The sequence below is a fragment of the Hemiscyllium ocellatum genome, chromosome 3 (assembly GCF_020745735.1).
Source record: "Hemiscyllium ocellatum isolate sHemOce1 chromosome 3, sHemOce1.pat.X.cur, whole genome shotgun sequence".
Classification (NCBI taxonomy): Eukaryota; Metazoa; Chordata; class Chondrichthyes; order Orectolobiformes; family Hemiscylliidae; genus Hemiscyllium; species Hemiscyllium ocellatum.
Window position 1 is genome coordinate 10,570,309 of NC_083403.1, and position 25,267 is coordinate 10,595,575.

The 25,267-nt window shown below is 42.6% G+C and overlaps 1 protein-coding gene across 2 annotated transcripts in view; it reads right to left on the bottom strand.

The window, feature by feature from the left end:
• LOC132830470 (inactive tyrosine-protein kinase 7-like) overlaps positions 1-25,267 on the bottom strand; it is a 261,952-nt gene that overhangs the window by 177,764 nt on the left and 58,921 nt on the right. Inside the window, exon 2 of one of the 2 annotated variants that reach the window (XM_060848217.1) lies at positions 8,452-8,745. The exons of the other annotated variant lie outside the window; for it this stretch is intronic. Coding sequence (XP_060704200.1) covers positions 8,452-8,745 — 294 coding nt within the window. The remainder of the gene's footprint in view (positions 1-8,451; positions 8,746-25,267) is intronic. 2 annotated transcript variants of the gene reach the window in all.

A 25,267-nucleotide genomic window follows, 5' to 3' on the forward strand; every position in this document is an offset into this window, starting at 1 on the left:
TCCGACCTATCATCTTCTCCCCCACCTTCATCTACCCATTGCTTTTTCAGCTACCTTACCCTCCAACCCCATCCCCTCCCTTTTATCTCTCAGTGCACTCAGCCCATAAGCCTCATTCTTGATGGAGGGCTTATGCCTAAAATGTCGATTCTCCTGCTCCTCGGATGCTGCCTGACCTGCTGTGCTTTTCCAGCACCACAATCTTTTTGTCTCTGTGCTTTCAAATAAATCTGTTGAACTACAATCGGAGTAAATCCATGCTGTGTCTGATTCTACTACTATTTTATAAGTATTCTGCTATAAAATCCTTGATGATGGTCACTCGCATCTTCCCCACGACCAATGCCAGATTCACTGATCTATAATTCCCTGTTATCTTTCTACATCTGGTTTCAAATCGTAGGCCTGCACTAGCTATCCTCCAAACTGTAGGAACTGTTCCAGAGCCTAAATCTTGGAAGATGGAAACCAGTGTATTTACTATTTCTAGGGATATTTCTAACACTAAACCCAGTATTTCCACCATTTCTGGTATACTTTTGGTATCCTGCTTTGTAAAGATAGAAACAAAGTAAAAATTTAGTTCACTGGTTATTTCTTTTCTCCGCCTTAACTTCCTGTTTTGTGCAGTGAGGGATCTAAATTAGCTTTGGCCAATCTTTTTCTCTTTACATACCTACAGAACTTTTGTACAGTCAGTGCTGACGTTTCCCCATAGACTTGCTTTCATTTCCCTCCCCATCACCCCCTTTTAAAATCAATTCCTTGGACCTTGTAGAAGCGGTTTCTGCTGATCTGCCTGTTTGCAAGCCATCTGGGTCAATCATGATATTTCTCTCACCTGGCTTGGCCCCATGCCCTGGGTGACCCTAGCCTAATAGAACATTCTGTAACAACTACACAACTGTTTTTTTTTATCCCCACATAACTCATGAACTTTTTATCTGCCATCTGCATTGACTCAAGGTCTGAGAAACATTAGCACATCATGTGTAGTTATGTTACAGTCTTGGCAAGGCTGACCTCTGCCTGCTGTATGTTCACATAGGCCATCTAGTGACTATCTTGTGATTCAGTATCTGATTGAGCAACTGTCAGCTCAGCATTTTATGCACTATATAAACCCTTGTATTCCGTAACGCTGAGGAGAAAACTCCAGTGCGTGCTAAGGGAAGGTGCTTTTTCTCTCCCATGATATCATGCAATAACGTTTGTCAATGCTGAAGGTCCGAGTCCGGAGAATTTCTTCAACAGTCCTCCTTTGCTGACTTTTAAAGTGCTGCCAATCCTCAGATCTTTTTTTTAAACCAATTTGTATTTTTTTTTGCTTTATGTTTTATCTCAGTTCATTCGTAGGCCATGGCTTGGTCAACGTTCTCTTTGTATTTTTGGGCCAGATAGGAATAAATGTTTTTTGTGGTTCACCCATTCACTTTTTGAACGTTTACCATAGCCTATCAACTGTCATTTTCCTAGTTACCATCAGTTCTCAGGATCACGAGATCCAAAACATTAACTGATTTCTCTTTACAGGTGCTACCAGACTTGCTGAACATTTCCAGCAACTTGTGTTTTGTTTCCTAAATACTGAGTACGCCTGGAGATTCGGTTCCTATCCCTGGTCACCATGCAGTAATCCGGACTACTCGTGTGATTAATTCATCTATTTTAGATTGAATGCTTTGTCCATTCAGGCACAACTTCTTAGGGCTTGTCTTTTTTTTCTTTCCTGTGGCTTTGTTTGATTCTGGCCCCTGATTCACTGGCCCAGATATTCACAACACAATAATAATTTGTAACATCTCAAAGTTTGCAGATGCTACCAAGTTGGGTGGAAGGATGAACTCCGACGAGGACATTGAGATGCTTCAGCATGATCTGGACAGGCTGACTGAGTGAACAAATCAATGGCAGATGTAGTATAATTTAGATACATGTGAGGCCTTTCACTTTGGAAACAAAAACAAGGTGGCAGATTACTATCTGAATGGCAGTAAATTGCAACAGGGAAGTGTGAAGTGGGACCTGGGTGTCTTTGTGCACCAGTCGCTGAAGGCAGGTATGTAGGTGCAGCAGACATAAAGGCAGCAAATAGCTTGTTGGCCTTCATTGCGAGACGTTTTGAGTACAGGAGCAGGGATGTGTTGCTACAGTTATACAGGGCCTTGGTGAGGCCACACCTAGAATATTGTGTGTAGTTTTGGTCGTCTTTTCTGAGAAAGGATGCTCTTGCTGTCAAGGGAACAGCAGCTGAAAATGTGTTGCTGGAAAAGCGCAGCAGGTCAGGCAGCATCCAAGGAGCAGGAGAGTCGACGTTTCGGGCATGAGCCCTTCTTCCGGAATGAGGAAAATGCGACGTTTTGGGCATGAGGCCTTTTTCAGGAATGAGGAAAGAAGGGCTCATGCCCGAAACATCGACTCTCCTGCTCCTTGGATGCTGCCTGACCTGCTGCACTTTTCAAGCAACACATTTTCAGCTCTGATCTCCAGCATCTGCAGTCCTCACTCTCTCTGGGAACAGCAGGACTTACGTAGGAGGAGAGATGGACGAGGTTAAGATTGTTTTCACTAGAGTTCAGATGAATTTGGGGGGGGGGGGGGGGTGGAGGATCTCAAAGACTTATAAATTTCTAACAGGACTAGAGAGGGTAGATGCAGAAAGGATGTTCCCGATGGTGGGTGCATCCAGAACCAGAGTTCACAGTTTGAGGATTCGGGGTGGACCATTTAGGATGGTGATGAGGAGACATTTCTTCACCCAAAGAGTGGTGGGCTTGCGAATTAATTGCCACAGGAAGTAGCTGATGCCAAAACCTTTACTGTATTCAAGGGGTAGCTAGATATATTGAGGGCAGTGGGATTAAACGTTATTGGGAGAAAGCAGGATTAGGCTACTGTGTTGGACGATCAGCCATGATCGTGATGAATGGCGGAGCAAGCCTAAAGGGTCGAATGGCTTTCTCCTACTCCTAACTTCTATGTTTCTATGATTCCTCTACCTATCCCTTTAGTCCCCTTTCTCTCATTTGCTCTTGTCCTCAATTTCCCTTCCACTGACTCCTTGCATAGATTTGAAAAGGTGGCACTGAAAAAGCACAGTAGGTCAGGCAGTATCCAAAGCGCAGGAGAGCTGACGTTTTGGGGATAAGCCCTTCACCAGAAATGTCCTGATCCCCAAAAAGTCAACTTTCCTACTGCTGCTGCCTGACCTGCTCTGCTTTGCCAACACCACCTTTTTCGACTCTGACTCTCCAACATCTGCAGTCCTCACTTTCTCCTCCTTGCTTGGTTCCAACTTTCCTCTCGCCTTGCCAATTTAGTTTAAACCTTCTCAATCATTCTACCAAATAGTCCGCTGGGGCGCAGTCCCACTCCTGCCCAGGTGTAACCCTTCAAGTTGTCCTGGTCTCATCTCCCCCAAAACTAGTCCCAATGGCCCAGGAATCTGAAACTCCCCCTACTCACACCACCTTTTCAGCCATGTACGCATCCAATGTGCCCAGATAATTCTACTGACTAGCAAATGGCACTGGTAGTAATCCTGAAACCACGACCTGTTGAGTCCTGCTTTTCAGTTTGCTTTCTAACACACTATATTCTGCTCTTGGGACCTCATTTCTTTACTCACTTAAGTCATTGGTAATATACACCAATGTGTACAATGACATCTGGCTGTTCATCCTCCCCTTGAAGATGTCCTGTAGCCACTCAGCCATCCTTGACCCTAGCACCAGGGAGATAACATACCATACTAGAATCTCATTGCAGTCACAAAAATGTCTATCTATTCCCTTTAAATTGAATCCACTATGACTGCTGCATTTCCACATGTTTTGCTCCTCCCTTGTACAGAACAGCCAACCATGGTACCAAGAATTTGCAAATGCTTTCCTTTGCTTCATCAGTGCCCCACCCATCCAATTTTAGTATATGTGCTGCCGAAGGAGAGAAAAGAGCTGATGTTTCGAGTCTGACCCTTTGTCAAAGCTAAAAAAAAGGGAGAAAGAGGGAGGTATTTATACTAGGCTGAGAAAAGGTGAGTCAGAAACAAAGGTAGCAATAAAGAAGTGATAATGACAGTGCATAGAGAGATTATAAAGGAGATTAGGAGCTGTGAATGACCAAGGCTGAAGCTAGTGCTATGTGACAAAATTTGTGGGGGATGGGTGAAGCAGAGGCAAAATGGAAAACATGGGAGAAGGGTAGCAAAGGGAGAAGAGGAGAGGAAAAAGGTGATGAGAGAGTGGGGAGCGAGAGAAAGAGAGACATTCAAGAAATAAGAGGTACAGAACAGTGAAAAAAATTTAAAAATAAATAAATGATATGAAATTAAGGAGCAGAATGAAAATAGAGGGGTCGAGATGGGATAATTATCTGAAGTTGTTGAATTCAATGTTGAGACCGGCAGGCTGTAACGTGCCTAGTCGGAAGATGAGATGCTGTTCCTCCAGTTTGCGTTGAGCTTCACTGGAACATTGCAGCAGGCCAAAGTCAGACATGTGGGCATGGGAGCAGGATTGTGTGTTGATGTGGCAAGCCACGGGAAGGTCCCAGGACCTGACTGCGTACAGACCGAAGGTGCTCAGCAAAGCAATCACCCAGTCGGTGTTTTGTCTCTCCGATATAGAGGAGACCACATTGGGAGCAACGAATGCAATAGATCAAATTGAAAGAGGTACAAAGTGAAACGCTGCTTAATCTGAAATGAGTGTTTGGGGCCTTGGATGGTGAGTATGGAAGAGGTAAAGGGGCAGGTGTTGCACCTTCTCCGATTGCATGAGAAGGTGCCTTGTGTGATGGGAGAGGTGTTAAGTGTGATGGAGGAATGGACTAGGTTATCCCGGATGGAACGATCTCTACGGAATGCTGACAGGGGGAGGGAAGGGAAGATGTGTTTAGTGGTGGCGTCATGTTGGAGTTGGCAAAAATGGCGGAGGATTACTCTTTGCATGTGAAGGCTGGTGGGGTGAAAGGTGAGAACAAGAGGGACCCTTGTTCTTGGAGGGGAGGGTGGGGGTCATGGCATGGGAGATGGACCACACGCTGCTGAGAGCCCTGTCAACAGGAATATTGTGGAATTTAGTTTACTTTTATGATTTGGTGTGCCAGTGTTGGACTGGCATATACAAAGTTAAAAATCACACAACGCCAGGTTATAGTCTAACAGGTTTATTTGGAAGCTAGTGCTCCCAAATTAACCTGTTGGACTACAACCTGGTGAGAGATTTCTGGCACCACCAAATCATGTAACTTTTTGATTACTTCAGGGGCTTGATTTTAAGTAGGCTGCCCCCGTGAGGTGTAATGAAAGAGATAAGATAAAAAGCAGGTAAATGAAGACAAGCCTGGATGCCGAAAGTACAGCAGTGTGTCAGTCCTGTCAACCTTCAGAAGAGGTGTCAGTGTACTTTCAATAGGTGAAGAGACTTGCCACAAAAGTTCCAGGCATCAGGGCTTTATGCTACAAACATTAGGTTGGAAAATCTGGGTTTGCTCTCTTTGAAATAAAGCAGTTTGAGGTGAAATTTGGAGAAGAGCTCAAGATGACATGTTTAGCTTAGTTAGACAAAATAAGTAGTTTCTATTAGCTTTTTGATACAAAGAGTTTTTGTTTTTGGCCAGAAGTGCAGAGGGGTGCAAGGAAAACATTTCTTTATATCGCTAGGTGATAGAAGCAGAGGTGATAAATGATTTCAGAAGGAAACTAGATGGACTGCATCCTCTACAGAAAGAGGATATGTACTTGCTGGGTTGAACAATCTTCGCCTGTGCTGTATTAAGTCTATTAGAGGGGACTAGTTAGGTCAGTTGGCTCGGCAATTGGTTTGCAATGCAGAGCGATGGCAACAGTGCAAGTTCACCTTGCAGATCAAGTTTCTGGGGAAATGGAGCACTCAATTCCTCCACACAACTTTCTCTGGTAAATCAATGACATTATCGGTGCTACTTCCTTCTCTTGTCCAGAATTGGAAATATTTATCAATTTTGCTTTCAATTGCCACCATGCTCACTTTCACCTGATCCATCTGACTCTTCCCTTCCTCGACATCTGTTTTCTGACCACCACAAAAATGTCTACTACAAACCTACCAACTTCCACAGTTACCCTCACTATACATCCTCACATCCTTCTTCCTGTAAAGATTCCACTCCATCCTTCTAGTTTCTCTGTCACATTGGTTCTGATGATGCCACCTACCGCTGGGAGGACTCAAACGTCCAACTTTTTCCTCAAACAAAGATTCTCCATTACCCTGGTTGATAGATCTCTCATCTGTATCATTTCCCACACTTCTGCCCTTGCCCCTTCTTTTCCCTCCCACTTCACAGATAGAGACCCCAATCCTCACTTTCCAAAAGCCACATCCAAAGCATCACAATCAGCCACTTCTGCCACCTCCAGCAGGATGCCTCCATCAGACACTTCCCTATGTCAGCCTTCCATAGGGACCATGCCCTCCAGAACACCTTAGTCCACTCTCGATACCTCCCACATACCACCACAGCATCTTCCCACTCAATCATAGAAGGTACAACACCTACCCATTTACTTCGCCCCTCACCATGACTGAAGGTCCCGACTCAGGCGACTGGCTGTGTGGAGTTTGCACATTCTCCCCGTGTCTGCGTGGGTTTCCTCCGGGTGCTCCGGTTTCCTCCCACAGTCCAAAGATGTGCGGGTCAGGTGAATTGGCCATGCTAAATTGTCCGTAGTGTTAGGTAAGTGGTAAAGGTAGGGGTATGGGTGGGTTGCGCTTTGGCGGGTCGGTGTGGACTTGTTGGGCCGAAGGGTCTGTTTCCACACTGTAGTCTAATCTAATCTAAAACACATCTTCCAGGCGAAACTGCAATTTACTCAATCTTGTCTATTATATTTGCAACTCACAATGTTTCTTCTACAAAGAGATGAAACGCAGATTGAGAGACCACTGTGTGGAACACCCACATTCTGCATGCAAAAATGATCCCAAGTTTCCAGTACCTGCCACTTTAGCACACCGCTGTTTCATGACTAACAATGGTATCTCAGGTATGCTGCAGTACTCTAGCAAAGCTTCAGCACAAGCTGGAAGAACAGCATCTTATTTTCAACTTGAGGACACTAAAGTCTTCAAGACTCAATATAGAGTTCAATATGCTTAGGGCCAGAACACCATCTTCCACATTCTTCCACCACCCGCACCCACAGGCCTTGTTGTTACATGGGCTATTGCCATCACACCCAGCCCATTTTCATCTACTAATGGTCTCCAATAGCAGTTTTTGCTTCTCCCTACTACTTGCTTGATATTTAAATGCAGACTAAATCATTGCAATATAATTTACTGGATTATGCACACAAATGTCAGCAGGTATCATCATGAATTAGGTTAAATCTGCCAAATTTGTTTGATAGCCTCCTTCTTTGCATGATATGCTAAGTTTGCATTGGATGAGACACTGAACCAGCAATTAATCTTTGAAGGTACATGGAGGAATCTGTTAAGGAAGTCTTTATACTGTGATTTTTGAAGTGCATGATCATCAAAGTCAATATTATTTTACAAAAGAAAAGTAATGATGGACAAATGTAGAATACTTGTAGAGTTCCAAGAAGTCTTTAATAAAACATCACACAAAAGATTAATATGCAAGCTAAGGACTCACAGAGTTGGAAGGAATATTACCATTAATGGGTGATTGGTTGATGGACAGAAAATCAAAAGAAATGAACAGGTGAATAAAGTGGGCAGGCTGTGGATTAGTGGAGTGTTACAAAGATCATTGCTAGAGCCTCAGCTATTCATAAATCTTAATTAATGACTGGATATAACTCTGGATTCAATTACCTTTATTAAGGATTGCCTGCACTCAACAATATAAAGTCATAATTAGAACTTGAGCCTGTTCTATTCTTCAATGAGATCTGTGGTCTAACTCCTGCCTTTGGCTCTTATCTCTTAATAAATTTGCTTAACAAAAATTTAATCACTAAAATGTAAAATTAATCTGATCCCATATCCATTGCCATTTGCGGGAGATGGTTACAAACATGCGTCAAAGTTCTTCCTAACATCTCACCTGAACTGTTGGGCCCTAATTCTCAAACTATGCTCCCTAGCTTGAGAATCCTCAACCAGTGGAAATAGTTTATTTATCTTTTCCTGTTAATATCTTGAAAATAGCAATCTGTGGAAGTACAAACATCACAAAAACTGAAGCAGTTCAGGGGACTGGTCCACATCAATGTCCTCTCAGTGCATTAACACATTCCAATACTCATGTTTTCATTTTCCCAGTATGAATTTTCAATGTCATTACTTTTCTGAATTTTCTTTTGAATAATAATTCTTTCTACAGGTGTCTCTGAAGTGCCAAACTCCTGGCTCAACATAAAATCATACCCTTGAACTTGTTAACCTTTTCAAGGTAAAATAGGACCATCCCTAACCAGAAAACATTGGTACTCACATTTGATATTGAAAGACGCGGTTGCTGTTTTAGCTTCCTCTCCAGTGACTGTATTCCGTGCTATGCACTGAAAGTCTCCACTGTCCTCCCTCCAATCAACTGCAGTAAATTGCAGATTGCTGCCTTCAATGAAGCGTCTCTCAGAAGTCTTCACAGGTTTTCCATTTAGCAACCACTCAAAAACAACATTTGTTGGAATCTCAACCTCACAACGGAGTATTGCACTGCGCCCATGCAAAGCATCCTGTGAGTAGGGCTCCTTGGTGAATAGAATTATTGCCTGTACGCAGCACACTGTGGGGAGAAAAGACAATGTGTTTTCTTATTACATAATCATCCATCCCAGACACTGATTCAAAACAACAATGGGGAGATGAAGAAAGGAGTTGAGGAAATGTGGTTGCATGGATTGAGGGAAGGGAATGGACAGGCACACAAAACATAGATAGTGGAAGGGAGAGGGAACATGGTGGTTGTGAGGAAGAGAGGAAGAACCTGTGCTGTGACCATTTTATAGCTCCACGAACCTATACTGCATAAATATCTTCAATAGCATATTCTACAACAACACTCATGCTTTATCCTGTTTGTCCCATGTCGCAACTCCTGCAACAGTGAACTTTGCATAAAATTTTCTACTGGCTTGGTTGTGTTTTATTTCATATTTGAAGGCGAATATACAAGCCAGCGATTGAACTTTATATTTTTGATATGGTAATTAAATCCCAGTCAAACACGGCAAATCAAATAAATTGATGAACAAAGCATTAAAACTGCCTATCAGCAATAATGATGTAATCAAAAACAATTCACTTCATCAGGAACATAGGAACCGGAATAGGCCATTCATCCCTATGAGCCTGCTCGACCATTCAATAAGGCCATGGCTGATGTGTGGCCTAACATGTGCCTGCCTTGGATCAATATCCCTAGTCAGACTTTATAGAAGTTTGTCTGTCCCGAATAAGTTTGAACAATTGAATTTGCATTGACCACTGTTCAAGGAAATGAGTTCCAAACCTCCTCCACTCTTTGCATGAAGAAGTGACATCTCTCAAATGACCTGGCCCTAATTCTTGAACCTTGCCACTGGTTCTAGAATCTTGAACCAGTGGAAGAAGTTTCTTTACAGAACAAACCTCAATTATCCGAATTTGAGATGATCCAAACAAGATCTCAAGGTCCCATAAAAACGCTGTCTGAACTCTCAGTCATCCAAGCAAAATACTCCCCACCCATCTCATTCGAATAATCAATGTTGTTCTGTACACTGTATTTCCCTGCTAATAGGCTGAAGATCTCAATTAATTTGCTGCTTAAGCTTCTAAATTCTAGAGAACAAAAGCCTAATTTGTTTAATCTCTCCTCCTAGCTAAACCCCTAAAGTCCAAGCATCAGATTGTAAACCTGCGCTGAACTCCCTCCAAAGCCAAAACACCCTTCCCTTAGGTGTAGGGAGCAGATTTGCACACAGTATGCCATTATGCATGTCACCTAGCTTGTACAAGCTTTAATAAACTTTAACTATCCGCAGAAGTTGGTGTGTGTAAATTTCACCTCGGGAAAAGAACCAAACATGACCACATGAAACAATGCTATTTAATTACATAAATGATACTAAATAAAAGACAAGCTAAAGACAAATATGATTTTACAAATATAATATTCCATAGCCTCTTGGTTTCATAAATCGACTGAAGACTGGAAGCCTGTCCAACTGCCAACTACCAGGTCATGTCCTACCAATTTGAGTACTTAACCATTATTCCAACTTTGTTTCCTGCCACTCAACCAAGGTTCCTCTCCAAGTCAGTTAATTGCCCTCAATTCCATGAATTTCCATCTTAGCCAACAGTCTGATGTGGGACTTTAACCTTTTAGAATTCCTTTGCTACTAACTTAAAAAAAAACTCTAGGTTTATCAGGGCATCATCTATGCTTCATGAATGCATAGAGACTCTCCCTGATTAACTGAATTCCTTTTTAGGTAATCAGTTGCCCGATCATTGTTGGAGTCCAGAACCAAATTCGCCACCACAGCTAACTGGTCTGCAATTCCCTCTGCTTCCTCCTTTCTTAAATTAGCAGAGTGACATGAATAAATTTCCCATTCAGAGTTACAACTGCTAAATCTAGGGAACTCTTGAAAGATTATGGTTCAGGCATCAGCATCTCCTACCTCCTTGAACACTTGTGCATGGAAACCATGAGGGCCTGGGAATTTGTCAATCTTCAGTTCTATTAATTTCCCCATTATTGATGATTTACTCCTCCATTTCTGTTGCGAATACTTAAGCAAAATAATTGTTCAGCATGTGTGCTATTTCCTCATGGTCCTTGACAATATCCTCACTCAGCCTTCAATGGGCCAACAACACTCTTAACCAGCCACTTTCCCTTTATACAACTATAAAATCTATTGTCTTTTATGTCCATTGTAAGTTTCCTTTCATAATCCTTTTCAGCCACTTTGTGACCTTTTGTTGGTCTTTGTATTCGTCCCATTCTGTGGGATCTGTACTGTTCTTTGCATTTTTATAAGCCCCTTGTTTTGAATTTTATGCTGTTCCTCATCTCCATAGTAGACTAGCAGGAGGCTGGAAGAACACAGCAAGCCAGGCACCATCAGAAGGTGGAGAAGTCAACATTTTGGATGTAACCCTTCTTTAGGAAGAAGGGTTACATCCAAAACATTGACTTCTCCACCTCCTGATGCTGCCTGACTTGCTGTGTTCTTCCAGCTTCCTGCTCGTCTACCTTGGATTCCAGCATCTGCTGTTTTCTTGCCTCTAACCAAGTCCCTTATCCCCATGGAAGTTTCTTCTGTGAGGTGACACTTTTCTTTTTCATGGAAACAAATTGCTTCTGAATTACATTAAAATATTTCTTTGAACACCCTTACTTTCTTCAGCTGTTTTACCTATTAGCAGTACTGCCTAGTTTACTGTGGACAATCTCTGTCTCGTCCCATTAAAGTCTGCATGACTTAAATCCATTCTTTGTCTCTTACAAACACTACATAAAACTCAATTATGCTATGATTACTATTTGACAAATGCTCACGAACAACTGGGTCACTAATTAAGTCAAGCTCATTATGAAGTGCAATGTTGCTTGTGCCCTTGTTGCATCAAAGAGACACAGCCTCAGGAAACTATGCTGGGGACACAAGAAATTCACAATCTTTCTGGCAGGTGCTTGTCTGTCTATCTCAATCTAAGACTAAAATCCTCTATTAATGTGACTCTGCCTTTGCTACACAGTTGCCTAATTTCAGCATTTAAACAATTATACGCTTCTCAGCTATTACTAGGTGGTCTATATGGGACACCTGTTGAGGTTTATTTCCTTTATGCCTCCTCAGTTCCACCCAAAAGGTCTTTAGAATGCTCTCCCACTCCTTACATTCTCTCTCACCACTGAAGTGATTCCATTTTCTAATTAGTAATGCTACACCATCCTGTCTGTAGTTTTTGCTTTGCCTCCTATAAATCTTATAATCTGGTATGTTCAGTTCCTGCTCCTGATCACCCCGCAGCCAAGCCTCTGTAATAGCTACTATACCTTAGTTTCCAATATGAATCTGTGCTTACAGCTCATTTAACTTGTTCCTTAAGCTCTGTGCATTTGTACGAAGAACTCTAATTTTGGCTGTACACCCTATCCTGTCATTCAGCGTCAGAGTTGGAGGATTTGAGCTATTAGATTAGATTACTTACAGTGTGGAAACAGGCCCTTTGGCCCAACAAGTCCACACCAACCCGCCGAAGCGCAACCCACCCATACCCTACATTTACCCCTTACCTAACACTACGGGCAATTTAGCATGGCCAATTCACCTGGCCCGCACATCTTTGGACTGTGGGAGGAAACCGGAGCACCCGGAGGAAACCCACGCAGACACGGGGAGAACGTGCAAACTCCACACAGTCAGTCGCCTGAGTCGGGAATTGAACCCGGGTTATTATTATTATTTCCTTCCTCCTGTCTTACCCAATGCACTTTTTAAGAGTCCCACCTTCATTAAACTGACCCTGCTTGTTCATTGTTAACCTCTATCTTATAAAACAGAGCCATACTGTGCAAAACAAGCCCTTCAGCCCTCGATGTTGCGCCGACCTGCGAATTATTCTCAGCTCATCCCACTACACTATCCCTAAATCACCCATGTGCTTATCTAAGGATTGTTTAAATCTCCCTAATGTGGCTGAGTTGACTACACTAACAGGTAGGGCATTCCACACCCTTACCACTCCCTGCATAAAGAACCTGCCTCTGACATCTGTCTTAAATCTATCACCCCTCAATTTATACTTATGCCCCCTCATACAAGCTGATGTCATCATCCTAGGAAAAAGACTTTCACTGACTACCCTATCTAATTCTCTGATCATCTTGTATGTCTCTATCAAATCCCCTCTTACCTTCTTCTTGCCAATGAGAACAGATTCAAGTCTCTCAGCTTTTCCTCATAAGACCTTCCCTCCAGACCAGGCAACATCCTGGTAAATCTCCTCTGCTCCTTTTCCAATGCTTCCACATCCTTCCCGAAATAGGAGGACCAGAACTGTACAAAATATTCCAAGTGTGGCCACAACAGCGTTTTGTATAGTTGCAGCATGATATTGTGGCTTCGGAACTCAATCCCTCTACCAATGAAACCTAACACACCGTAAGCCTTCTTAACAGCACTATCCACCTAGGTGGCAACTTTCAGGGATCTATGTACATGGACTCCAAGATCCCTCTGCACGTCCACACTACCAAGAATTTTTCCATTGACCCAGTATTCTGCCTTCCCGTTATTCTTCCTAAAGTGCATCACCTCACATTTAGCGGCATTGAACTCCATTTGCCACCTCTCAGCCCAATTCTGCAGTTTATGCAAGTCCCCCTACAACCTGTAACATTGTTCCACACTGTCCACTTCTCCACCGACTTTAGTGCCATCTGCAAATTTACTAATCCATCTGCCTATGCCTGCGTCTAAGTCATTTATAAAAATGACAAACAGCAGTGGTCCCAAAACAGATCCTTGTGGTACATCACTAGTAACCAGACTCCAAGCTGAATATTTTCCATCAACCACCACTCAGTGCCTTCTTTCAGAAAGCCAGTTTCTAATCCAAACTGCTAAATCACCCACAATTCCATGCCTCTGCATTTTCTCCAACAGCCTACCATGTGGAACCTTATCAAAGGCTTTAGTGAAGTCCATGTATACCACATCAACTGCCTTACCCTCATCTACATGCTTGGTCACCTTCTCAAAAAACTCAATGAGGTTTGTGAGACACCTGCTTCTCACCTGCTGACCAGCTGCTTCAGTTCCAACCCCCTGCCATACAAACTTAAAACCTTTCAAGTGGCACTGGCAAACCTCCCACAAGGATACTGCTATCTCTCCAGTTAAGGTGCAACCATACTTTTTACACACCCCACTTCTCCTGGAAGATATCCTAATAATTCAAATATCTGAATCCCTCCCTCCTAAATCAGCTCTTTAGCCATGTATTCTTTTGTGCTATCTTCCTATTTCTCACCACAACAGCATGTGGGACAGCGGGTAATCCTGAGTTACTGTTGTCCTGTTCCCACAAAACGCTCAGAGACAGAGTATGGCTTTACCCCCATCTTTATTCCAGGCCCTTGAGGGAAAGAGAACAATTGCCCATGTGCACAGAGACATGACTTCTCGGTCTTCTCTCGAACAGTAGATTCTTATTTAATTATGTAGTCACTTATAGGAAGCAGTATGCAAATAGGGCAACATCTATATTGATTGGGTGACCATTACAAACAGCGAGTGTCAATAGTAAACATCCGGCATTATACAATAAATGTTCTTAACCTTGTTAACTGGCTTCATATAATGAATGCTTTTCACCTCGTTAACTGACTTTACAGAATGAATGCTTCTTCATCCGGTTACATGGCTCACCTCATTAACACACTACCCTTGCCTTCAATGCCTCACTGTTTACTGCAAGTTCTTATCTGATCTAAGTCATGCTAGCTAAGCCTTTGTCTAGATTAGAGTGGTGCTGGAAAAGCACAGCAGGTCAGGCAGCATCCAAAGAGCAGGAAAATCGACGCTTCAGGCAAAAGCCCTTCATCGTAACTAAGCCTGTTGTCAAGCAACCCTTAACTTAATTATTTCCCTACCTGCTCATACTTTATACACTTTCTCATTACAACTCTAGCAGTCCTGCTTTTTAACTTTCTGCCGAACTCCCTAAATTCCTTTTGCTGGACCTCACCGTTCTTGCTAATGTCATTAGTTCTAAAAAGACCACAACCTCTGGCTGCTCACTCTCCCTTTCAGAATGCGATATGTCCACTCGGAGACATCCTTGAGCCTGGCACCAGAAAGGCAACACACCATCCTGGAATCTCACATGCAGCTACAGAAATGTCAATGTGGACCCTGACCATGGAATCCACCATGACTAACACTATTGCACTTTGACCCTCCTTCCTGTACAACAAAATCAGAATGGTGCCAAAATTCTAGCTACTGGAATATATATCATAGGACATAAAGTAGATAAGTACAATTTGAATGAACCTGATCAGGTTGACAACTCTACAACATGCTTCACATCGGTCATGGACAACAATGAGCACTTCTTCACTGAACTGATAACACATTGTTATATACATTGAACATTATAGTATTCTTGCTTAAATGCAAATGCATAGTCATCTTCCACTGAAGGTGTTTAATAATAAACTTTGACCGGAAAGAATGACCAGAAATAGAAAATAGCAATCCACAATCAATTAGACTGAAGCTTATGCAAGTGTAACACCTTCTCTTATATTGTGAAGCTCCTAATTTGTCAATGAGATGGGCACAATAAAAGGGGTTCAAGAAATCGACCAGTCAGACAGAACCATTCATAACTCAGAGACATAAACAATGTTAATTGGTCAAGACTCAAAGCACTTGCAGTCAATCAGTATCTTTCTTGCAGAATTTCTTTAAATAAGAACACAGGGAACAAGAGGTCACATCAGTCAAACCTGGCTGATCACCCACTTGAATTCCATTTTCCCCCACACATGCAGCATTCCTTACATTACTGGTTTGCATAAAGATTTGTAGCTTGAGTGCCAGTTGCCATGGTTGTGGGTGTATTTGCTGAGCTGGGAAGTTGACTTGTAGGGTGTTTCGTCCCCTGTTGAGGTGACACCTTCAGTGCTTTGGAACCTCCTTTGAAATTTACTGGTTAGGTCACTGATATTGAGAAATGTGTCAATTGCTACTTCAAAGATGCTCAAAGACCAATCTTCTGCAGACCTGAGAGACAGAGACTTCTAAAGATCCCAAATTCTGGAGTTAAAAAAAAATCTCATTATCACAACTTATGGGTATTTTCAATTGTACCCATTAGGTCCAAAGTCCATAACCAGCAGAAACATCTTACCTCCATCTACCCTGTCAGTCACTATAAGTATTTTGTAGGTTTCAATGAGATTGCTTCTCATTCTTCAAAAGTCTGCGAAATATATGCCTAGTTTTCACAACCTGTCTTCAGATGACAGGGAGAAAAAGTGAGGACCGAAGATGATGGAGATCAGAGTCTAAAAGTGTAGCGCTAAAAAAGCACATCAGGTCAGGCAGCTTCCAAAGAACAGGAGAATTGACATTTTGGGCATAAGCCCTTCATCAGGAACATGGTGGGTAGGAATGTGGAGGAAGCTGAGAGATAAATAGAGGCAGTGGCAGTGGAGCATGGGAAGGTAGCTGGGAAGGCGATAGGCAGATGTAGGTGGGGGTGATAGTGATAGGTCAGAGGAAGGGTGGAGCAAATAGGTGGGAAGGAAAATGGACAGGTTGGTCAGTTCAAGAGGGTAGTGCAAAATTGGAGGGCTAGATCTGGAATGAGGTGGGGGTATAGGAGATGAGGAAACTGGTGAAGTCGACATTATGTCTTCTGATAGGAGGGTCCCCAGGTGGAAGATGAGGCATTCTTCCTCCAGACGTCAGGTGGCTTGGATTCGGCGATGGAGGCGGCACAGGATTTGCATGTCCTTGACAGAGTGGGAGGGGGAAGTTGAAGTGGATGGCCACAGGGTGATGAGCTGTTTTGTGCATACATCCCAGAGGTGCTGCCTGAAACATTTCACAAGTTGGCGCCCTGTCTCCCGACATAGAGGGCACCACATTGAGAGCAATGGACGCAGATGATGAAGTGGGTAGAAGTGCAGAAAAATCTCTGCTGCATGTGAAATTATCCTTTTGAGACATGGATGGAAGTGTGTGAAGGGGAGGGGGTAGACACAGGTTTTACACCTCTTGCGGCTGCAAGGGAAGGTGCCGGGAGTTGAGGGGTCGCGGTCCTAATAAGGGAGTCACGGAGGGAATGGTCTCTGCAGAACACAGATCGGTGTGGGGAGGGAAATATAACTCTGGTGGTGGGGTCTGATTGTAGGTGGTAGAAATGGCGAAGGATAATGCACTGTATCCGGTGATTGTTGGGATGGAAAGTGAGGACCAAGTGGGTTCTATCCTTGTTGTGGTTGGAAGGAAGGAGTTCAAGGGTGGAGGTGTAGGAAATGGAGGAGATGCACTTATGGGCATTGTTGATCACTTGGGAGAGGAAATTATGGTCCCCTCATCTCTGTCCAAGGTACCAAAGGATCTTTTCACATCCGGCAGATATTTCTCTGTACATCCAAAGACCTCACCTACTGTGTCCTTTGTTCTTGATGTGCTCGTCTCTACATCGGGAAGACAGGACACCAACTTGCGGAAAACCTCAGGGAACATTTCTGGGACACACACAAAACAACCCCACCGCCCTGTGGCTGACCACTTCAACTCCCCCTTCCACTCTCGACATGCAAGTCCTGGATCTCCTCCACTGCCAAATTCAAGCCACCTGATGAGGAAGAAAACCTAAATCTTCCACCTTGAGATCCTTCAACCACACGGCATTAATGTCAACTTCACCAGTTTCCTCATCTCCCTCCACCCACCCTATCCCAGATTCAACCCTCCAACTCAGCACTGCCCTCTTGAACTGTCCTGCCTGTCCATCTTCTATCACCATCACCCCCTAGCTGCAGCCAACTATCGCCTTCCCAGCTACCTTCCCCCCCCCCGCCAAATTTATCTCTCAGACCCCTTTCCCATCATCCCCCAATATCCCTGATGAAGGGGTAACGCCCAAATCACTGATTCTCTTGCTCCTCGGATGCTACCTGACCTGCTGTGCTTTTCCAATGCCACACTTTGACTCTCCTCAGAGGACAGTCCTTTCATTCCAGGAACAGGTCTTCTGAACCTTAACTGGCAATAAACTGCTTTTCGAGGTAAGAATATCAAACCTGTACAACTCTTCAGGTGCAATCTAATCAAGGTTCTGTACAAATGAAGCAAGACTTTGCGACTTGCGTAGATTCAATTCTTCTTGCAATCATGGCTAACAACCATTTGCCTTCCTAACTGCCTGTTGAACCTGCCTATTAGCTTTTAGTGACTTCATGATCAGGATACCCAGTCTCTTTGTACAAATAGTTTCTCATCTTATACCATTAAAAAATAATCTGCACATCTGTTCATCCTACCAAAGTGGATATGCTCATATTTTTGCTCATTATATTCTGTGCCATGTTCTTCCCCACTCACCAAATCTATTCAAATACTTGTAAATCCACTTTGCATCTTCCTCACAACACACATTCTTATCTAGCTTTGTGGCATCTATAAACTTGAAAATATTAATTTGGCCCATACACCCAAATCAATGATATATATCATGAATAACTGTAACCCAAATTCTGACCCTCACCAATTAGCACTAGCGAAAATGACCTGTTGTTCTTACATTGGTTTTCTTCCAGTTAACCCATCCTTAATCTGCGCAATACATTACCTCCTATCCCCTGCACTTCAATTTTGCCAATCAATATCCTGTAGAAGATTATATCTTCAAAATAAGGGGGTAACATATTTAATACAGAGACGAGGAGTAATTTCTTCTCTCAAAGGGTAGTGAATCTGTGGAATTCTTTATTGCTGAGGGCTGAATAGACTTTGTTATCAAGTGTATTTCAAGGCAGAGATAGACAGATTTTAAGTCAGTCAGGAAATCAAGGGTTATGGCGATAATGCAGGAAAGTGGACTGAGGATCATCAGATCAGCCATGATCTCACTGAACAGCAGAGCAGACTCAATAATGTGCTGAACAGCCTGCTACTTCTAATCATGCACCGTAGGGCCTTAGCATTCTGAAAATTGAAGTATACAACTGATATGTCCAAAGACTTTCTTTTAACAATTAGTAATATTCTTCACCAACTCCAACAGATTTAATCAAACTCAAAATCCATACTGACCATGTCCAGTCATTTTTATCCAAGCGCCCACTGTGTAGATTAGTGCTCCTTCCCTTCTATTAAAGCCACGAGGTCTGTAGTTCCTCATTCTCTTCCTCCCTTCTTAAATAGTGACATTTGATATTTTCCATTCTTTAGGAACTATTCTAGAATCTACTGAATTTTGAGCAACCATGACCAATGTACCCACCATATCCGTAGCTACTTTTTTCAACACTGATGCAGAATATCAGACCCTGGTTCAACTAATTTCTCCAATACAACCTTGCTAATACTAATTTCCTTCAACTAATTTTCCCTAGTCCCTTGGATCTCCAATTCTGGTAGATTTCCAGTTCTCAGTGAAGACAGGCATAATCATTTACCTTCTCAATCACTTCTCTAATACCCATTGTAAATTCACCCAAGTCTGCCTGTAATAGACCCTCATTTACTTTCGTCAACTTTTAAAAATATAGGTATGTGCCTTTTTAACATACCTATCGACATTTTTAAGTTCATTTGTTATTTGCTCATTTATTTCCATACTCTGTTCTTCATATCATTCAGATTCTTGGTTGTCCTTTGCTAAATTCTAAAATTCTTCTGATCCTCTGGTTGACCATTTATTCTGCTAACATTATAATCCTTTTCTTTCAATTGGACTTCAATTTCAAACTTCCTTTGTTAGTCGTAGCTGACAGATAGGTTTGGGGTTTTCTGCCTTAAAGGAATGTAGAGTTGCTGTGATGTATTTTGCAAATCCATCTAAATTATTTTTTTCACCATTCCTTCATAATATTTTTTGTTCAAATTTAACATCCTGGCTTTACATTGAGCTATATCTCTTTAAAACAATGTAAAATTCTAAGTATTATGGTCACTCATCTCTGAAGCTCTTCTTGAACAAAATTATTCATTAGCCTTTTTCATAACAGATCAGATCTGAAACAGCCGGTTTTCTAGTTGTCTCAACACACTGCTCCAGATAATCATTCCTAACACTTCAGAAATTAATCTTCAACATTATTTGTGCTTTGTCAATATGTGAAATCCTGAAGGGCTTATGCCCGAAACGTCGATTCTCCTGCTCCTCGGATGCTGCCTGGCCTGCTATGTTTTTCCAGCACCACATTTTTCAACAATATGTGAAATCACCAATGATTACCGTATTACCACATTACCACTCTGAAGACATTCTGCTCCTCTCTCCAATGGGATTTACCATCAGTTCTGAGGAAGTGTCACTCGACCCAAAATGTTAACTCTGCTTTCTCTCCAGAGATGCTGCCAGACTGACTGAGGTTTTCCAATAATTTGTGTTTTTGTTACCTTGTTAATTTTTTAATACCCTGATTATTATCATTCCTTCACTGTTGCTGGGTCAAAATTCTGGAATTCCCTAATGGAATTGTAGGTCTATCTCCACCACATGGACAGCAATGAGGGACAGGCAATAATTGCAATATTGACATCCCATACAATAAAAAAAAACTACCACGACTAATTGGCCGTCTTTAACCATCACCGACCAATGCTTGCTGTCTCAGAACTTCAAACGAATTGCATGTTTGGTTTTTCTGATCAGAGGCCCTCGATTACTAATCTACAGATCCCCTCTCTTACTCTAGTCAACAACTCCTTCCTTGCCTTCTTATACTTTCTAAAAATGCCAAACGTTTTGCATATTCAATTTCAGTCAAGAAGTCATACTACTTATCTCTAGTTATGTCATTTTACCTTTAAATCATTTACCTTCTAGCAAAAGCTGCATACACTCAGAATGTCCTAAACTTTGCTTAGGGTTTCTAGCATTCTTCCACCAAATACTTGAAAATTTAAGTACTGATTTTGGAAAAAGTTACAGAAGTCTGCTAATATACAAAAATAGAATACAAGATACAAATACAAATATTGCCAAAACTTTGATTTTGCCTCAGCTATGATCAAATAATTCCCAAAATATACACCGTTTTCCCAAAATTCTTCCCATAATAGTTTCAGCAGAAAATCACTAAACAATTACTGCACAGAAGGTGGCTATTCAGCTCAAAATACTCAAGCGAGAGGGTATAGGTTTAAGGTGAGAGGGTAAAGAATTAAAAGGGAACAGAGGGGTAAATTTTTCCACACAGAGAGGGTGGTGCTTATATGGGTGCTGCCAAAGGAAGTGGTAGAGTAGAGTACAATTACAACATTAAAAATACATTTGAACAGGTACATGGATAGGTTTAAAGGGATATCAACCAAACACAGGCAAACGGGACAAGGAAGCCTGATCAGCATAGACAAGTTGGGGTGAAGAGCCTGTTTCCATGCTACATGACTGATTCTTTGCCAGTTCTCTACAAAAGCTACTCAGCCAATGCCACTCTGCTGTTCTTTTATCATAACCCTGCAAGTATTTTTCTTCACAGAACCATCCATTTCTCTTTTGAAATCTACAACTGAATCTGCTCCATCACATTCCCAGACCAATGTATACCAGGCTGTAAATCCAGGAAAACAGCTTCAGAACTACAAACTTGAACCCTAAAAAGGAATGCCATGCAACACGTTCCGTAACAACCTTGTAACTATTCCTTCCTCAAGTCCTTAATTACCATTGTGGCATGTCCGTTCGAGTTAGACTGTGGCACTAGTTACTTGCATTTACCTTTCCTGCAAGTGGAATTAAGCCAGATGCCAGGGAGGGGGCTTCTCCTTTCAGCTGGTAAGTGTCTCACATTGCAGATAGCCAATGATATTAAGTGCCAGTCAGGCAATTAAGTGAACAGCAGATCTTGTGACCATCCACAGGAAAACAACCCGAGATGGGAATTTCCAATCAAGCACTGCCAGCCACTGAAAAGTCCAGCTAATCATTATAGCCATTAGTGCCATCAAAGGACCAGCAGTAGCTGTCATCATTCTATCCACCACAGACTTGGGATTAACAAGATATGGAGGCGTTTCAAGCAACCAGCAAACACTGAAGAAATAATTCAGAAATTTGTTAACTTCCACTAAAAAAAAAGCTTGAGTACTGTTTTTTAAATGGACTCGGCAAGATGACGGCGATTCTGTAGAACTGCCGTGAATGGCTCTGCCTAACAGCCAAGGCATATTGGTGGGTTTTCTCATTACTCGCCAACTTATGTTGAAGAATTATTAGTTTATAACCTTACAAAATACATTTGTTAATATTTGGGAATGGGAAAGATGCCAAAAGTAAAAGGAGCAAGCAAACAACAGCAGGGAGGACACTCCCCTGCAGCACTGAGCACATCAGAGGCCGCCACAGCAGCCTCTCCCGAACCGCTGGAGGATGAATTGGCGGCGGCGATGGCAACTTACCTTGAAGGTTGGCATTGTGATTGAAGAGATCAGTGAGGAGATCCTTGCCCAGGTCCAACTCATCACGTCCATGCTGCAGAAGCATGAACGGGAGCTCCAGAGTCTCAGAGAGCAGATGGAGGAAATGGAGGGTCGAAACAAGGCCCCTAAAAGCAGCGATCGTGTCCTCATCTGGTCAGATCCTGGTACTAGAGTGGGAGATGCGGTCCTTACGAGACTAGTTGGACGACCTTGAAAATCAAGGTCAGAAGACGAATCTTTGGATTGTCGAGCTCCCGGAGGGTGAAGAAGGTGGGCAGTCAGTCAGTTTCTTTGAAAACTGGCTGCCGCAGTTCCTGGGCCTTCAAATAGAGCCCAGCTGCCTGTAGATTGAAGAGGCGTATCGGATGGCAGTGCACAGGTCTGGACCGGTACAGAGCCCCCACCCAGTCCTTGTGCACCTCCACACATACAAGGACAAGCAAAAAGTGATAGAAGCTTCCAGATCACTGGGAAAAGACTCACAGGCACTGTTGCACAAGGGGTCAAAAACCAAGTTTTTACAGGATTTCTTGGTAACTGTAATTCGAAAGAGGAATCCTTCAATGAAGTTAAAAAGAGGCTGAGGAACCTGGGCATTCAGCCACAGGGAATCAGTTTATAAGTGTGACTCATCGGATAAAGCTAAGAACTTTGTAGACACTTTAAAATAGACCAACTGGTCTGAAGAATACGGTTAATGTTTGTCCTCTTTTCCTTCTTTCCATGTTATCCCTTCCCCTTTTTTTTTCCCTTTTCTCTTTCCCTAATAATTTCTTTAAAATCTTGGAATATCTTGTTCCTAATATATTTTTATAACTTGATTTTATCATAGGAAATTTTGTGGATGTCCCTTGTTGTCTCCCTTTGTTTGTTCTCTTTCAGTCACAAGTAGGTGACATGGAGCCAGGGATGGGCAGAGAGCTTATCCTGACTTTGTCTTTTTATTTGTTGACTTAAGGATCATCTCCTTGTTTAGTTTTTTTTGCCTAAGACTGGGGCATAGTCCAGGCTTGAAGGAGCTGTGAAGGAGGGGACTGGTAGGATGAGTGCCTCCAATGGGCAAGGGGGAAGAGTCTCCAGTTTAAGGTTTTATAGTTGGTTTTCTAAATTTTTTTTGGTAGCAATAGTTGTTTGTAGTTATGATACAGTAGATTTTGTGTATACAATTCTGCAACTCTACGGGTCTTTATTTACTTGTGCTCACCACATTGTAAGCATGGCTCTTTCTCCCAGGGGTTCAAAGGTCTCTGAAAGGGGATATGGCTAAGTGTCTTCTTAAATGGTACACCTGGAACATCAAAGGAAGTCATTCGCTTGTTAAAAGGAAAAAAGTGCTTTCCAGCTTAAGATGGAAAGGTTTGATATCACTCTGTTGTGGAAAACCCATCTTGATGATGGGGAAGACCTGAAGTTAAACAGAGAGGTTATGACAGGGGTTTCTTTCTATCCTTTACTACTAAAGGTAGGGGAGTGGTGGTACTTATCCAGAAAAATCTTCCGTTCGCATTATTAGAGCAAGTGAAAGATGAGCAAGGACGGTTTGTGATGCTTAAGGCCCTGATACATGAGAGGAATATGATAGTTTAAATGTCTACTGTCCTCCTGTGCATCCCATCAAATGTTGTGGTTCTGTTCACCGAGCTGGAAGTTTTTGCTGCAAACATTTCGTTCCCTGGCTAGGGAACATCATCAGTGCTATTGGAGCCTCCTGAGAAGCGCTGCTTTGATGTTTCTTCCGGTATTTATAGTGGTTTGTTCTTGCCGCTTCCGGGTGTCAGTTTCAATTGTAGTAGTTTGTATGTGGGGTCCAGGTTGATGTGTCTGTTGATGGATCTTCTTGCCGTTTCCGGGTGTCAGTTTCAGCTGTAGTGGTTTGTATATTGGGTCCAGGTCTATGTGTCTGTTAATGGAGTTTGTGGATGAATGCCATGCCTCTAGGAATTCCCTGGCTGTTCTCTGTCTGGCTTGTCCTATGATGGTAGTGTTTTCCCAGTCAAATTCATGTTCCTGGTTGTCTGAGTGTATGGCTACTAGGGATAGCTGGTCGTGTCGTTTTGTGGCTAGCTGATGTTGAGGCATGGCATTCATCCACAAACTCCATTAACAGACACATAGACCTGGACCCAATATACAAACCACTACAGCTGAAACTGACACCCGGAAACGGCAAGAACAAACCACTATAAATACCGGAAGAAACATCAAAGCAGCGCTTCTCAGGAGGCTCCAATAGCACTGATGATGTTCCCTAGCCAGGGTACGAAACGTTTGCAGCAAAAACTTCCAGCTTGGCGAACAGAACCACAACAACGGACACCCGAGCTACAAATCTTCAACCAGACTTTATCCCATCAAATTTTTGGTTAGTGCCTTTTCTAAGTAGAGTGCCTTTGGAACACAGCACATTATTATAGGAGGGGATTTTAATTGGCTTTGGGATCAGACAGTGGATAGGACGCCTAGTGGGTCCCCAACTATTTCTTCACAGGCCAAGCAGTGGTTAACTTATGTGAGGAGCTGGGGCTGGATATTTGGAAATGTCTTCACCCTACCAGCAGGGACGTCACCTTTTTTTCCAAACTGACAAACGTCACACGATGATTGATCTTTTTCTGGCTCCCTTGACTCTTCTGCATTCGATTATGGGTTGTAAAATGGGGAACACAACAATCTCTAATCACTTGGAGGTTAAGGAGGTTAAGGCCAAGAGTGAGGGGCCAGGTTTGCAATACTAACGTCTGCATCCTTTTCTCCTTAAGGATTCCAGACTTGTGGAATGTTTTTTGAAGGAGTTCTTGACTATCAACTCAGGCACAGCTAGTAGTCAGTCTACGCTATGGGAGACCGTAAAGGCCTTTGCTAAAGGATTAGCTATTTCCTATTCGGCTAGCCAAAACAACAGAAGGGGGAGGAGCAGCGTCTACTTGAGATGCGGTTGAAAGCCAGCAAGGCGGCACATTTTGCACTGCCTTCAGTGACTAAGCTAAAGTGGATCACAACCTTCTGGTATTAGCAATTAGACACAGCGCTGGGGTCCTTACATACACAATGCCAAAAGGATTAATGAGGCTTTTCGGAGTTTTTACTCCGAATTGTACCTGTCTGAAGATTGCGAGGACAGGTGGCTAAAAT